Source organism: Acanthaster planci, linkage group LG09, assembly GCF_054643075.1.
Source record: "Acanthaster planci isolate LZ-2023a linkage group LG09, COTS_SCS, whole genome shotgun sequence".
Classification (NCBI taxonomy): domain Eukaryota; kingdom Metazoa; phylum Echinodermata; class Asteroidea; order Valvatida; family Acanthasteridae; genus Acanthaster; species Acanthaster planci.
Window position 1 is genome coordinate 1,155,285 of NC_141785.1, and position 14,003 is coordinate 1,169,287.

At 41.8% G+C, this 14,003-nt stretch overlaps 1 protein-coding gene across 3 annotated transcripts in view; it reads left to right on the forward strand.

Annotated features, from left to right (window-relative positions):
• Nucleotides 1–13,740, forward strand: part of LOC110990417 (small integral membrane protein 14-like) — a 150,315-nt gene extending 136,575 nt beyond the window's left edge. Inside the window, exons 7-9 of one of the 3 annotated variants that reach the window (XM_087141006.1) lie at nt 12,706–12,797; nt 12,984–13,080; nt 13,317–13,735. In XM_087141006.1, coding sequence (XP_086997132.1) covers nt 12,706–12,797; nt 12,984–13,035 — 144 coding nt within the window. In that variant the 3' untranslated portion in view covers nt 13,036–13,080; nt 13,317–13,735. Of the gene's footprint in view, nt 1–12,705; nt 12,798–12,983 lie in introns of all 3 variants that reach the window. The other 2 variants (XM_087141009.1, XM_087141010.1) reach the window with 2 other exon arrangements.
• Nucleotides 13,741–14,003: the final 263 nt, after the last annotated feature.

Consider the following 14,003-nt stretch of genomic DNA (forward strand, 5'->3'; position numbering starts at 1 on the left):
GAATAGAGATACATTGCCGAAACGGCTACATCACTTGGTGAAAGGGTTCAGGAACACGTGGGGGATGTCATCGGCATTACACAAACACATGCAAAAGAAACACGAGGGACAGTCTCAGGAGATTAAGGTAAAAATATTGAAGAGGTGCCCCGGCACCGCGATGCTCAGGCAGGTGATGGGATCAGCGTATATTAAAGAACTTAAACCGGAAATAAACAAAAAGAAGGAATGGACAGACAATCATACAGAGCTGAGGGATGCAAAATGAAAGACCCCGCTTTTGCATGAGATTGGAAGTGCATCGACGTTCATCGAGGGAAACACAACGCGTGTCGGATTGTTCTTCAACGACACATTCAAGCATTCGCACCTGACAAAGGGCGGGAGACGCCCGAAAATTCGTACTTAAGTAGGTTCCCACAGGGAGATATGGCTTTAAGAGAGATTAATCAATTATATCAACGTTATTCGGTTAAATTTGGCAAGGACGTCGTATCCACAGTGGGTGAAAGCCTGGTGAGTCTTTACACTTGTTTACTATGGGTAGCACTCCCGATCGAATTTATGGGTCACGACGTTACCTTTCATGCTGAAGAAGCATTAAGCAAAGATCTTGCGAGATCCCATTATCAGTCAGAGCATGGGTGCCTATCTCACGGGGGTTTTGTTATGAGTACGAATGTTACCTTTCTCCACTACCTAGTTGGTGCACTGATCACAACCAAACATCTTTGTTTCAACAAAAATGATTGTGGTGTTTATATTGTAACAAAATTAGTTTTATATAAATTTTTGTTGTGTGTTACAGTTTAACCTGGTTGAGGACAACGTATGTGTGAATTCTACAAGAAGCATGGTCTACATGCATGTAAGTGTAATCTACATGTACTCGATACTGAGGTTTTACAATGGAATTGGACCAGCACCCGAAGGGTTCTACATCTATTGCTACCTTGTTGATACCTGACAATTGTGTTGCTCATATATCAATATTCTGCAGACTACGGTTTACAAACCGTAGAGCACCCAGCACCAGGGCCAAGTTGAAACTCCCTTTTTGTAGATGGTCCAAGCATGGCTACATTGCGTTGCACCCACCTGATCATCACAGACCGGATCCCATATTCAACATTACTGTACATGGACATCGCAGTGAACCCTGTTCAGTTGATGAGAACCAAGGTGCTCACCATCGAGGTCACCTGCCTGCTGACCTGAGTGTGTGTGCTCGAGGAAACAAGAATTTCCCGTTATGCTGCCCAAGTAGCCATTGTGACATTGGCACATTGATACATTGAGTACATTCGAAAGCAGCTGTATCAGCTACGCTATTCACAGTACCCCATTAAATCTCATTAGTTAAAAGAGCTCAAGCAAAAGGGATACTGAGATTTCGGGGTAAGCGTGCTGGTGCATGCAATACGTCTCGGACCATACTTCACGACAACCTTGAGGATACAAATATGCAGAAGTGTATTCTGGTCCTTATTTCCCAGCAACGCACACTCCACAAGGATGATCTTGTACAGTTTAAGCAATTTGGACGTAATGGCTCAACCCCAACAAATAATGTCAGGTATTTCGACAATCAAACAACCAGCCATCCGTAGTCATCGTGTAGTGGAGGTGAGACCCAAAGGTATTAATCGATATGCCCAAAGCTCTTACCCCCAAACCAAGCGAGGTAAACTTTCTTCCATGTTTCTTTTTAACAAATGTGCGATCAGTTCTCAATAAACGACAATGAATTGGGAGAAGTTCTGAAGCAGGATAAATCTGACATACCCGTTGTAACTGAATCCTGGGTAAATCCCCACACTTCTCATGAGCAATACGAGGTATCAGGTTTCAACGTCTTCAACAAATGCCGTGCTGACCAACGTGACGGAGTGATTCTGGTGTACGTGAAGGACAGCATGAAAGCTGAAGTAGTTAAGAAAGTTGGGAACCCTCCATAACTTAGTGGTAAACTGGTTGCTTATTGCGCATCCAAAGTTCCCCAGACGAGTGCCTAACATATAAGTCTGTGTGCTGGGTCTCCACAACAGGAGCTTTTGAAGTGGCAGCTGACAACTACAATTGACTCACTGAGGACTTGTAAAGATCAGGCGTCTACTCTGCAACTTGACACTCTTGCACATCACAGAGTGCTTATCTGCAGGGAATTTGCCCAAAAATCTAGCCAGTCTTCTGAATTCTCATGCTGGTACCCGGTCCCCGAGTGCAGCTCTTCAGTGACCTTACGTAAGCAAAACAACTTTGGAGCATTTAAATGCAAGACTCGGCGGTCCCTTGCCTTATTTGACAACTTTGCTCAATCAAAAATGATAAATGGGTATGACACAAGGGATATATGCTAAACGATTAATATTTTTTTTTACAAATCAAAGCCAATGAAGTGCATGTTCAAAACTCCCATAGACAGCATTCCGCTTTTCCATGTGTGTCCACCGAAGCGTTTAATTTTCTTAGCCTTTTGTTTATTTTTGTTGTTTATAATGGAGTGAATGTTAAACCTCCCACTTTTATTTCTTTTTCACTTTGTAATATTTTATTTTTTAGTTTATTACTTTGGGTCTTAAATAACATGCCATTCAGTCTTTAGCTGCAAGATGGCATGTTTTTAAATAAACCATAGGTATATGGTTTATTTAAAAACAAAGGTTTAAACCAAAGTTTCATAGCCAGAAGTTTCACCAGAAAGTTTAGAAATGGAGTAAAACAAACCAAGTATTTTTTTATCAGTCAGTGTTAAAACAAAAAAAAGGGCTACAACAACAAACGATATCTTCAACTTGCTTCACAACGGTGTGGTCGTGAGTGGGATTTCGATGGGATATGTAATGATGGAAAACATTGGAAAACTGACGGCGTTGATAGCTGGTAGCAAAGGGTGTGATCCCGTATAACATTACGCCAAAAGTTTAACATTTTTTAACTTGGTTTAATTAAAAATAAAGATTGCAGAAGAATTCGAATTCATTGACATTGGCCTAAATAAAGATATACCACCAAAAAAACAAGAACAGGAAGCCAAGAAGACCAAGAAGTCCTACCCGACCGAGATTGCCAGGAATTTGACAGTGGAATTGATCCTACTACATTATAGGGTCGTGTAGAACCATATGCTTATACCGGTTTGACCTTAGAAGAAATGAGAAAAAATAGATACTGGTAGTATTAATTATAAAGTAGACAAATTTTGTAAACATTATAAAAAGAAAAGAAGTGACGTACCATTAACACATAATTACCAAGCCTTTGATTTTGATTTTTAAAAGGAATCTATTTTAAGCTGATGGTGAGTACAAAGAAGTATTACTCAAATATAAAAAAAAGACCCAATATTCATTGAATGAATTGAATAGCAAAAAATGCCACATCGGCGGCAAAATATTTTGTTAAATACAAACTGGGTACCACACTAGCCGGCTTTATATGCACGGGGAATTTAAGGAGGTTTTTGAAGGGGCAGGTCCAAGATTCCATATTACAACTTTTTAATATAAGTTTTGTCATTGGCTCACAACCTGAGCCAGCCACGTGAAGATATGAAACAGATATAAGCCAGTGGCGCTAGGACACGATGCTTTCTTTTATACGGCCAGAGGCAATTTGCGGTCAGGGTTGTTTAAGTGGATTTAATACACATTTATACCACTTGCATCCACTTCTATTTGGTTGTTTGTTTTATCTCTATTTAGATGTTTAGATTGTGGGTGATTCCATTATCTTTGGTTCTATCGCAACCTTCCCAGTCATTGTTATTGAATAAAGTCACAGTAAACACAATGTCTAGATTTTTGTTTGACTGCAGTGAATAAGCAATGGGTTTCCATCATGGTGGCATGTATATGCCACTTTGAGAAATACAAGAAACAAAACAAAGGATCTTTTATCACTTTTCTTTGTATATTACAGAAAGGAAGGATTATCCAATGTTCTAATTTGATTATTTGATGCCTTACGTTTGCTTATTGTTCTCCAGAGGGACTCCATCCTAGATGCAGCCTAGTAAAAGGATCTGTTCATAAGCAAAATGAACCAAACTGGGAGGCTCTCTCCTCATTAACTCCAATCATTCTGCATATGCTAGGGTTAACCGTAACTCTTGGGGGCAAGGGTAAATTTGATACTGTTTTACTTCTTTGGGAGATCAACATGTCACTTGCACCATCTTCTCAATCCAGGCACTAGCCACCTCATCAGCGAGGTCACCATATCAGAAAAAGAAATTTGTTCTCCTTCCATCAGTGGCTAGGAGCACCACCTTCTTGGCCCAGGCATTACCACCTTTAAAGTGAGATCCCCACATCAGAAAAAGATATCTGTTCTTCCATCGGGGCTAGAAGCGTGCCAAGAAGGCAAACAAGCTATAGGGGAAATAATCGCCATACCCCTTGGAACTTTGTTCTCGTGGTTGAACAGTGCTTGTGAGTGAACCATCAACAAAAACCTGGTCAGGGTGTACGCTACCTCAAACATGATCTGTTCCTCTTGCATCAGCTAGAGGACTAACATAATATCCTGGGTAAACAGCAGTCAATGAGCTGTGCTCTTCTGTTACCACAGTGCTGTTACCACAGCAGACTGTAGCCAGACATCTTAGCAGAGACACCTTGGCCCAGTATGGCCCAGGTTGGATCTTGGCTTAAAGGTAAGCTCTCCCCCAAACACTCTAGCCAGCACCAAATTGCAGGACTAGAACCCAGGCTGCGAGGAATGACGAACGCCTTGACCAAGGCTAGTGAAAACTGAGGCGATGTCATGATGTTGTCACTTTACTTTTATGATTATTACATTCTTTTGTTTTGTTTTCTTGTTTAAAACTTATCACTGCACTCTGTACAAAAACTTGTGTGATGTAATGATGATGTCATCAACAACTGTAAATGTTTGTTTTTCACCCGAGAACATCCGATCATCTTGAAACTTTGTGGAAAGATGTTTTCCCATATGGCAAAGTTTCCACTTAATGACATGATCTATTGTGTTAGTGCCAAGATCAATCCTGGGAAAGTATTATAGCACCCTCTGTTGTTCACAGGCATTTAAGGCTGCAATGATGGGATGTCAATGTAGGGTATTGCTCGTTTTTCCTGAGTCGAGTGGAATGGACGGTGGAGGTTTTTGCAATCTCTGCATCTTTCTCCTAGGTTAATCTCTCGAAAGGAATTGAAGGAAAGACTTTGGAAGCCTCTGTAAGACTATGAGCTTTGTAACCCTTTGTACAAAAGTAAACGTTTTACTAGTGTTTATCACGTGTATGGATTTTTGACATGTTACGTAGAATTACAGTTTTGGGAAGAGACAGTTGAAACGTACACCAGCGTGAACTCTTGCCTTTATTTATAGAGTGATTATAGCTTCAAAGAACTGCTAGAACGTTGGAAACTTTTTGATATACCTTGCAGGCCCAGTCCGTTCACTCAATTACCAGATGTGCGTGAAATAGTGAGGAGGTGGGCAATAGAGCTGTACGTTAAAGAAGGGCCCATGAACCGATAAAAGGGCACGTACAGATTGATATTCTGTTAATTTTGTCAATTTATTTTTTTTTCATTATTTTACATCTAATAGTAATATTGGGCACAGTTCCAAGTCAAATAAATTTGAAACTTCAGAGATAAATATGCGCAACTGAGAAAATGTATCACAAGAGCAGTGTATATCGTTGTGTCTAGTTCTTCAATATGGTGTCACTACATCTTAGATTCTACGGCGTTCTACCTAACCAAAACAGTCAACTACATATGCAAATTTCCATTATTCGTTCGCAGAAAAGAGTTGATCACCCGTGGTGCACCCTGTCCTCCTACAATGCAATGCGCCCTGGCCGACATGATCATCCTTTTTTCAGCACCGTAACGTAACAGAAATGTCTTTTGAAGTATCTTCTATCTAACAAGCTTCCGTTTTCACTACACGGTTCTGTGTTGATTTGGTCACCCTTCCTTCATTTGTAACAAAGTTTTACCGTGATTTCATCCCATTTATTGATATAAGTGTTCTTTTCTTCAGTTTTCTTTTAAGTGCACACAGCAGGTGTTTACCCGTCAGTACCGAGAGGTTCGTTCAGCTACACCTGTAGACAATAAATTACAGGCCTTAGCGAGCTGAATTCAGGGGGTTGCTGTCTTCTCCTGCTACCAGGACGAGGAAAAGGCCTTGTCGTCTAGGGGTTCCAGCAAGGATCTATAGCCAGGCCCCTATTTTTTTTATAATTTTTTTTTTTTGCCTTATGGAGCTGACCGGGGAAGCTCTGTGGTCGACCTTGGAAGACCCAAGCAGGGACACTGCCAGGATCTGGCAAAGACCCTGTCTCTTTGGCCTGACGAGCCAGCCGGGACTCCCGAAAGGGTACCCCAACAGACCTCTCCCGAGTCCAAACCACCATCATCGGGAAGTATGCCCGACATGGCCCAGAAAAATCCACACAGCATTCAAGCTACCATTCCCCCAGTGCCGCCGAAGAGTACCACCCGCCGTTCGACATCGACAAAGAAGACCACTTCTCCGGCGGCCATCATGCATACTCCCTCTTGCCCAAATACTGAAGTCACCAGGCTGAGGTTCCCTGAGTGCCTGGGCCCGCCCCACGTGGGCACCGTTGAGCCATGACACCCAGACACCCACTAATTCTTCTTTGAGTTCCCAGGAGCCTGCCAGGTTTTTACGCCGCCGGTGCTTCAAGCCGTCTTAACCCATCCACAGTGCGGGCTTTCAACTGGGCATCACACGTCATTCGACCTGAGAAATCCTGATCCCTCTGCGGTTCCTTGAATTCCAAGAAGAGGCACCGCTTCAACCACCACAAACATACTTCTGTGGATTGTATGTCAGCTTTTCATGGACATGAATGAAACTGTGACCTTTATCACTCGCTGCCTTGGCGTTAGACTGTCACAGGCCTTTGACTGCCACTGGCCTCCACCGCCCTGATGTCACCGCGATGATGTCACCAAGCAGGGTTCCAACACTGGATTCACACCAGCTGGGCGTTCCCCCGAAGGAGCAAGCTGCTCCCCACGGGACCACGCATGGCTCAGAATGAGGCACTACGCTGTCCCTGACTGGGCAACCAGTCAGGGACGGAGGACGAAGGATGAAGTTGATTCTATCAGCACCCTCACTCCATTTGATTTGCCGCCTCCATCTTCTTCAGCTAGACATGATTCAAGTGCTCGACCTGCCACCAGCCACTCCGCTAGAGGTGGACATCAGTCACGGCTTGTCTAAAATACACAGCATGACTGCAATCTTCCGGGCCAAATTTTCTAAAACTCCCACTTGATCGCCCATGCATGGAGATATTCTAGAAGGCCTGCGATGATCCCACTACATGTATTTTGTTGTGATGGTGACCCAGGCCTTCCGATTGCACCCAGCGTGATCGAAACGAAGAGGGATACTTTGTCAGGCCCTATCCGTTTCTGAAATAAATGCTTTTAGTTGTTAATCCTTGGCACGATTTCGGATGTCGAAGTTTTTTTGGTCAGCAAGAGATCCTTTTTGTGAGTAAAAGTTATTAGCAATTTTCTGCCGTCATGTTTAACGTATACTACATTGAGTTCTTTTCTTGTCAAACTGAAGGAGCGTCCAAAGCAATATGTCACAAACGTCATGTTGCTTGCTGGTCTTTTATTTCATTTATGTGAAAATGATCTAAGTCTTCCGTAGCAGTCGGGTGCTGGCGGCCACGCTGGGTACGCGACATGGCTTACCTTCAATTTGACATAAATGGCTTCAACGCCTTTCTGCGTATTCCGGTGTTATACACTGCCACTGAAGTTGTTTATGCATCTGACTTAGCAAGCCTTCTGTTAGGAACTCCTTGCTCGATAAAGACTGACACCAACTTTTTCTAGAGTACACGAAGTCTTTGTCTCGGTCTCTGACGTATTTCAATTCTGTCCATCTTATTGGGGTAAAATTCATTGGATGTGAAAAGAGAGTTATCCTTCTCATTCAGACCTCACTACAGTCATGCTTGGGGCTCTGAATGATAATGTCATCTCTGTCTTTGAGAAAGTCTTGCGGCTTTCTTGCCTTTTTTTCACACTGTGAATCAAGCCACATTCACGGAAATGATCACTTAATCATGCAGTTTACCTGCAGACGATCCACATGGCAGGGTCCGACAACGTAGTGGCGGATGCACTCTCCTCAGGATAATAGAGCAGCCACGCATAAACCTCTTCCTTCTCGGAATAATGCTGAACTCCTGGTGATCTGCTTCTAATTTGTGTTTGGTATTGTCTAACGATCTTCTGTTCGGTGGGATTTTCTAGCAACGCGACAACCATGGCTGCATGGGACGTCGTTTGCCCACCTTTTGAATTTGTGACAGCAGCTTTTAGCATTTTGTTATGTGCTTCGACAGTCATACTTTGGCTTCAGCCAACAATCCTTTGAGTGCTATAACAAACTTCCTTTTGTACTTCTTCCATTGGGAGCTGCACGTATCTGCAAATCCTATCGACAGGTCAGCCCCAGCTGCCATACACGTTGGTTTCAATGTCAGTTCAACCGCCTCTAACAGCATGGCGTTCCATCACCTATGCATGATGTTCATCCAGTGTCCCTTTGGCGTCAAAGTTGGTCTCGTCATAACTAGTGGGGGGGGGGGGGGTTGCCTGTTGGTTACAGTTTGACCCTCGCGACAAAAATAGCAAAAGGTCACATTAATATGCATAATTATAATAATTATGATCATAAAAATATGAATAGGAATGAGGATAGGGTCAAAAATTATAGTACAGATTTGACCTTTGGCAAGGGATGGGCATAGGTGGTGTATGGGATAAAATAAGAATAAAGGCATAGAACGGGGTAAAAATTTTGGGTACAATTTGACCTTGCTTGTGATAAAAAATAGTGGATGAGTAGAAGGTGTGACTTCATGGAAAAATACTGACGGGCCAACAGGAGATCCAAAAGTAAGTAGGAAGCGATAATTCCTAAACAAAAGGACCGTACGTGCAGCCGGGTTGTGAGTGATAATTCCTTTAAAAAAAGGCTGTCGGCCCCCCAATGGCATCCAGAAGTAATCTTATGTTTGTATGAAAGACTGGTTGTGGGATGTCAACAATGTACTAATACTCACACTACGTATGAATTTCTATGTCCGGAGTAATTTGGTGATTTTAAAAAAAAATTTATGGTTGATACAAACAAGACTTGTAAATAAAGCGTTGGTGTCATTGCGACAGAAACGTGTTTGTTATTATTCAACCGCTCTATTTGTAGGGTTTATGTCATCTATATAAATAAACGGTGTCATGCGACATTGTAAGGTGTTGTCATATCAATAGAATAATAACAATTACCGCTAATGGGCCAATAGGGAGACATTTCCATAAGAACGTGCACACATTTTTTCCAACTTTACTGTCCCACAATTCAATATTCCCTAGTCTGACCTGAACCAAGCTTTGCATGTTTTCCATTTTAGATCCTAATCTAGCATCTATCAGATTTGGATCAGTAAAATTCAGCTTTCTTCTGGTAGTTTGAAAATAGGGAGACACTGAAATGTCTCCCCTAAAAAGCCAATGTCTCCCTAATGCTGATAAATTTTACCACAAAATGTCTCCCAAATGACGTATTTGTAAATATAATCCTTTTGTTAAATATGATGAGTCATAATCTCTATTAAGAAATGACGCTATACCTCCTTCAGAAAATGAAATAAAAGCGGACGTAACATTGTGAAAGTGGCATTTTGTTGAACACGATCAATCACGTAAGATGGCCGGTCCTCAAACAAAAGTCGTTTGGTCCCCAAAATGTAACGCATTGCCGTCGTGTATACCCACTTATAGTTGGGATATAGCCGGTAGTCTCAAATACGGTCTCTGAATTTCGCAATGTACATATGATTGACTCGAACAAACCAGACTCGATGAAACCAGAAGGATCAAGAAATCGGGCATTGTTGGAAGAGAGAACGACGACGCCAGCAAAGGCCACTATTAAAGATATAATATTTTCTCAAAGATTGAAACTGAAAAACGATCGATACGTCGGTATCGAAAAGTTTCGGGATGTACCTTAGTAAAGATAAGTGATTATCACCAGACTATGCAGAAGGGCTTCCCAATGGCTTCCGGACGAGGGATTAACCTAACGGAGAGGGAGTGCCTTTAAACAATGATACCATCACCGAAGTGGACGACGCGTGTATTGGATAGAACAAAGCACCAGATCATCGCGTTCGCTACCACCTTCTGCATCATCAGCACCACCGCCCATCGTATACTGTACACCATGGCCCAGGGATTTTTTGGACCCGATTTCAACACCGAGGAGGAGTGGGTGAGAATGGAAGCCCTTGTGACCCTATGTGGGGCCAGTTCGTTCCCCCACCCGCACCTCATGCATCACCCGTGCATCCTCCCAGTTGGGAAATGTGTAAGTAAAGTTCGTTATCTGTACCACACTCCCATAGTCTGTTGGAAACTAACGGCTACCTCTGTTCCTTCCGTAAGTTTAATGGCTTCTTTCTTTCCTTGTAACTCGTAGATGCTGCTTGTCATGCCCAATTTTTCGATGAAGAGGCGGAAGTCATCGACCAAACCCTGTCCGATAACTCTTTTTTATGTACTTTTCTTTTCTTTTTATGTACATGTATTTATTCGCTTTTGTTTACTGTCTTCGTAACGCAAGCGATGAATACAGCGATGAAACTTGAGTAAAACAGATTTGGTTTATTTCCTTTTATATGCAGACGACGATGTATTTCCGCCGTTTCGACCCGTCGCCCGGGCAAGCCCAGCTATGGCCCCCGCGCAGGAGCCACCAGTGGCCCCTTCACCTAACCTGGCCCCCGTTCCCATCACTCCAGCCAATGATGACCTCTACCACAGAGGTGACCATCCGTTAAAAAAATAAATCGGGCAAGGCGCTGGTGAATGCTTTCAAGACTAATGTCAGATCCAGCGGCAGACCTCCCGTGAAGATTCACACAGATAAAGGCAGTGAATTTACCAACCGTCCGTTCCAAAAAATGCTTGAAACGGAAGGGATACATTTCTATACGATCAACAGCGAGGTCAAAGCATCCGTGGCACGCTCAAGTCTCGCATGTGGCGGTACTTTACGTGGGAAAGCACGTTGAAATACATCGACGGGTTAGGGCAACTGGTGGCCACTACAAGCATTCGCATCATCGTACCATTGGAATGAAGCCCGTCAACGGCGCTAATGAAAGCGTTGTTTGGAAACGTCTCGTCTGCGTTTTCACAAAGTGACGAATATATGCACATTGTGACTGAAAGCACAGTTTTGAGAAAATCGCGTTTGAAGTTGGGCATTTTTTAAATTTGCGGTTTCACACATTTTTCTGTAGAAAATGTCTATTATTTTCACATAACACCAAAGTTAAATTGTTAAATGCTACGTTTAGACATACGTTTCAAGCATTCACTCTTTCATTTAAGAACTAGGGTCCACGAAACTTTTTCGCCAGTACGTGAAAACGCAAAATCCAGAGTTCAATGAATTCGCCCCCCTTCCATTGTGGATTCGCCGCTTTCTGAAAACGCGCCCCCACTCATTGGCGGTTTCATGAATCGACGAACAACCTCTATCACTGGTGTACCTTCACAGAACGCGCAAATATAGGATGGGTTCGAAATTGAACACAAAGGGGAAAAGGTGTTATTGTTTTTCAAACATGGCGCTGTCCGAGAGAGTTCGTTGTCTAATCTCTAGGTTTAATTTTGCAATGTCTGTACACTATTACATTGTGTTTATGTAAGTTTGAAATAAAAGAATACTTGTTGTCTCGAGATCATTTGAAATGCCTTCTTCTTTGTAAAAAAATTTAAGGAATGTGGGTGATGGACTGCATTATATAATAATATAACTTAAAGGAAATTACCAGTCCTAGTAGGCCTAACAGTAGGCCTACTACCCACAACCCAGGCAAAAATAGCCAAGCAAAAGTGTATGCCAGTCTAGGCCTATTTCGTCTTCTTAATTAAGGCTAGGCCTAATTGAAAAACTTGGCTCAAAGGTTAAAGGCATGCTATGAGATCTGCATTTTCCAAGCTGGTATAATCTTATCCCTTTGTCAGTTTCTGGCTTATTAGTGGCATTGATATGATTGAGAGTTGTTTATGGAATGCTAATCCAGGCTTAGGCCTACCCCTACATAGAATTCTAGTCTGGACTTGCACCAAACTCTGAGAACCAAGCCTTAGGTTGTATTCATGGTTCACGACATCTGGTAATTTGCCAGTAGATTTTTCAAATATCACGGATGGGTTTTCCAAGTTTGTCAGACATTTGCATGCTTAGGAGACATACTACGACACAGCAATAGTTTCACGCCTCAGGCAATGGGTATTATTGAAACTCAAGGTCACAGCAAGGTTGACCTTGAGATGTCGTACAACGGTTTTTCACCATAAAGGTCAAAAACTCTCGGTTGTCACAGAGATTTGCATCTTCTTACAGGGCAAAGCTAACATAGGCAAGCCAAGAAAAGCTGAAATAACTTTAAAATGTGGCATCAGTTCCTGTTTGGACATTAACAAGGAATGGCTAAGATCAGAGAGTGGAAAATATTTGATGCTAATACTGTCTCCCCTAAATATCAAAAGCAACCCTATTACATGTCCTGGGGAATGTTACAGGGAATGAGTCCCTAAGTCGTTCCATTGGTGTATTCATTTGTCACCATATTTTCTACTTGTACAGGATTCAGCTGGCCCCACAGCTCCACATCGACTAATTTTCGGGCTTCAAGGTGTCACAACTAACTTGAATTTCAACATGTCTGCAAAGAATTCGTAAACTTCACTCTTTCAAAGTAAACCTACAGACCTATTGGTCTAAACTCTAAAGAATGGACAAATACAGAATGCAGTTAAATTTAGTTTGTTTCGTTGCCAGTTTGTTTTTCAGACAACTTATGACTAATGCCGATTCTTTTTTCCCCCTTTTTTCCCTATTTTGTTTTCTTCAATCCCATACAGATTTGTCCAAATAAACACTAATAGGATACTGCAGACCGAAGATCCACTTTGACCCAGACTTGCAACCGATGCCAAAGACAAGCTGAAAGTAATGAAGGTAGGCCCTATTTGTAAGGAGGTATTTCATGGGAATTACTGCCAAGCAGTTAAAAACCCATTCTGGAGTACATTTTTAGTACAATAATGCAATGGTTGAGTTGCAGGGCTATAAAAAAAGGAAACTAATCTGCATTAGACTCACTACTGGGTGTTTTACATTTAAAATAATTGACTGTTGGGTTCCAAAGTATATTCAACTTTAAAGCAATGCTATCCATTTTCTTCCCGGCATAGCTTTGTGGACATTCACAGAAATTCATTACAAGAAGGACATCAGGGGTGGCCGTAAAAAGGATGAGCATTTGTCTTCAGTAAAATTATATAAACGTCTTTTACTTCTTTTTTAACATGATTTTGATTTTGTGCATTTCCCCCAACAGTTTCATATTTATCCAAACTGGTTTTCCTTCAACAAAATTGTTGGTCTGCAGTTTTGGGATCATTCTTCTTTGAGTTAAGCATCGCATGGGTTACTTTACTTAAAAAATACTACAGGCTCCGCAGACTTGATAGTATTGTGCGAATTTAAGCCATTTATTCCCCTTTTGCTCATAATCACGTTTCTACAACGAATTGGTTACATTATAAAGTAACTTTTGACATGACAATTTATATCATCGTAAAAAGAAAATGCAAATACAATATGACTGGAATTCTGATATACAAATATGCAATAAATACTTAAGAACGAATCATGTTTGTACATGGTTTAAGCTGTTGGGGTTTGATTTTTTTCCTCTCAAACTTAACGGTTTACGGTTCCCTTTACGGTTTCGCCAAATTTAACATGATGGTTTTGGGAGATCTTTAAAAATGTGGATTTAAGTATAAACATACACATGGCCAAAATTTCCCCTTAGATCCTCATGGATTTAGTCTGAAGTGAAAAAATACAACCAACAAGTCAGTAACAATAACACG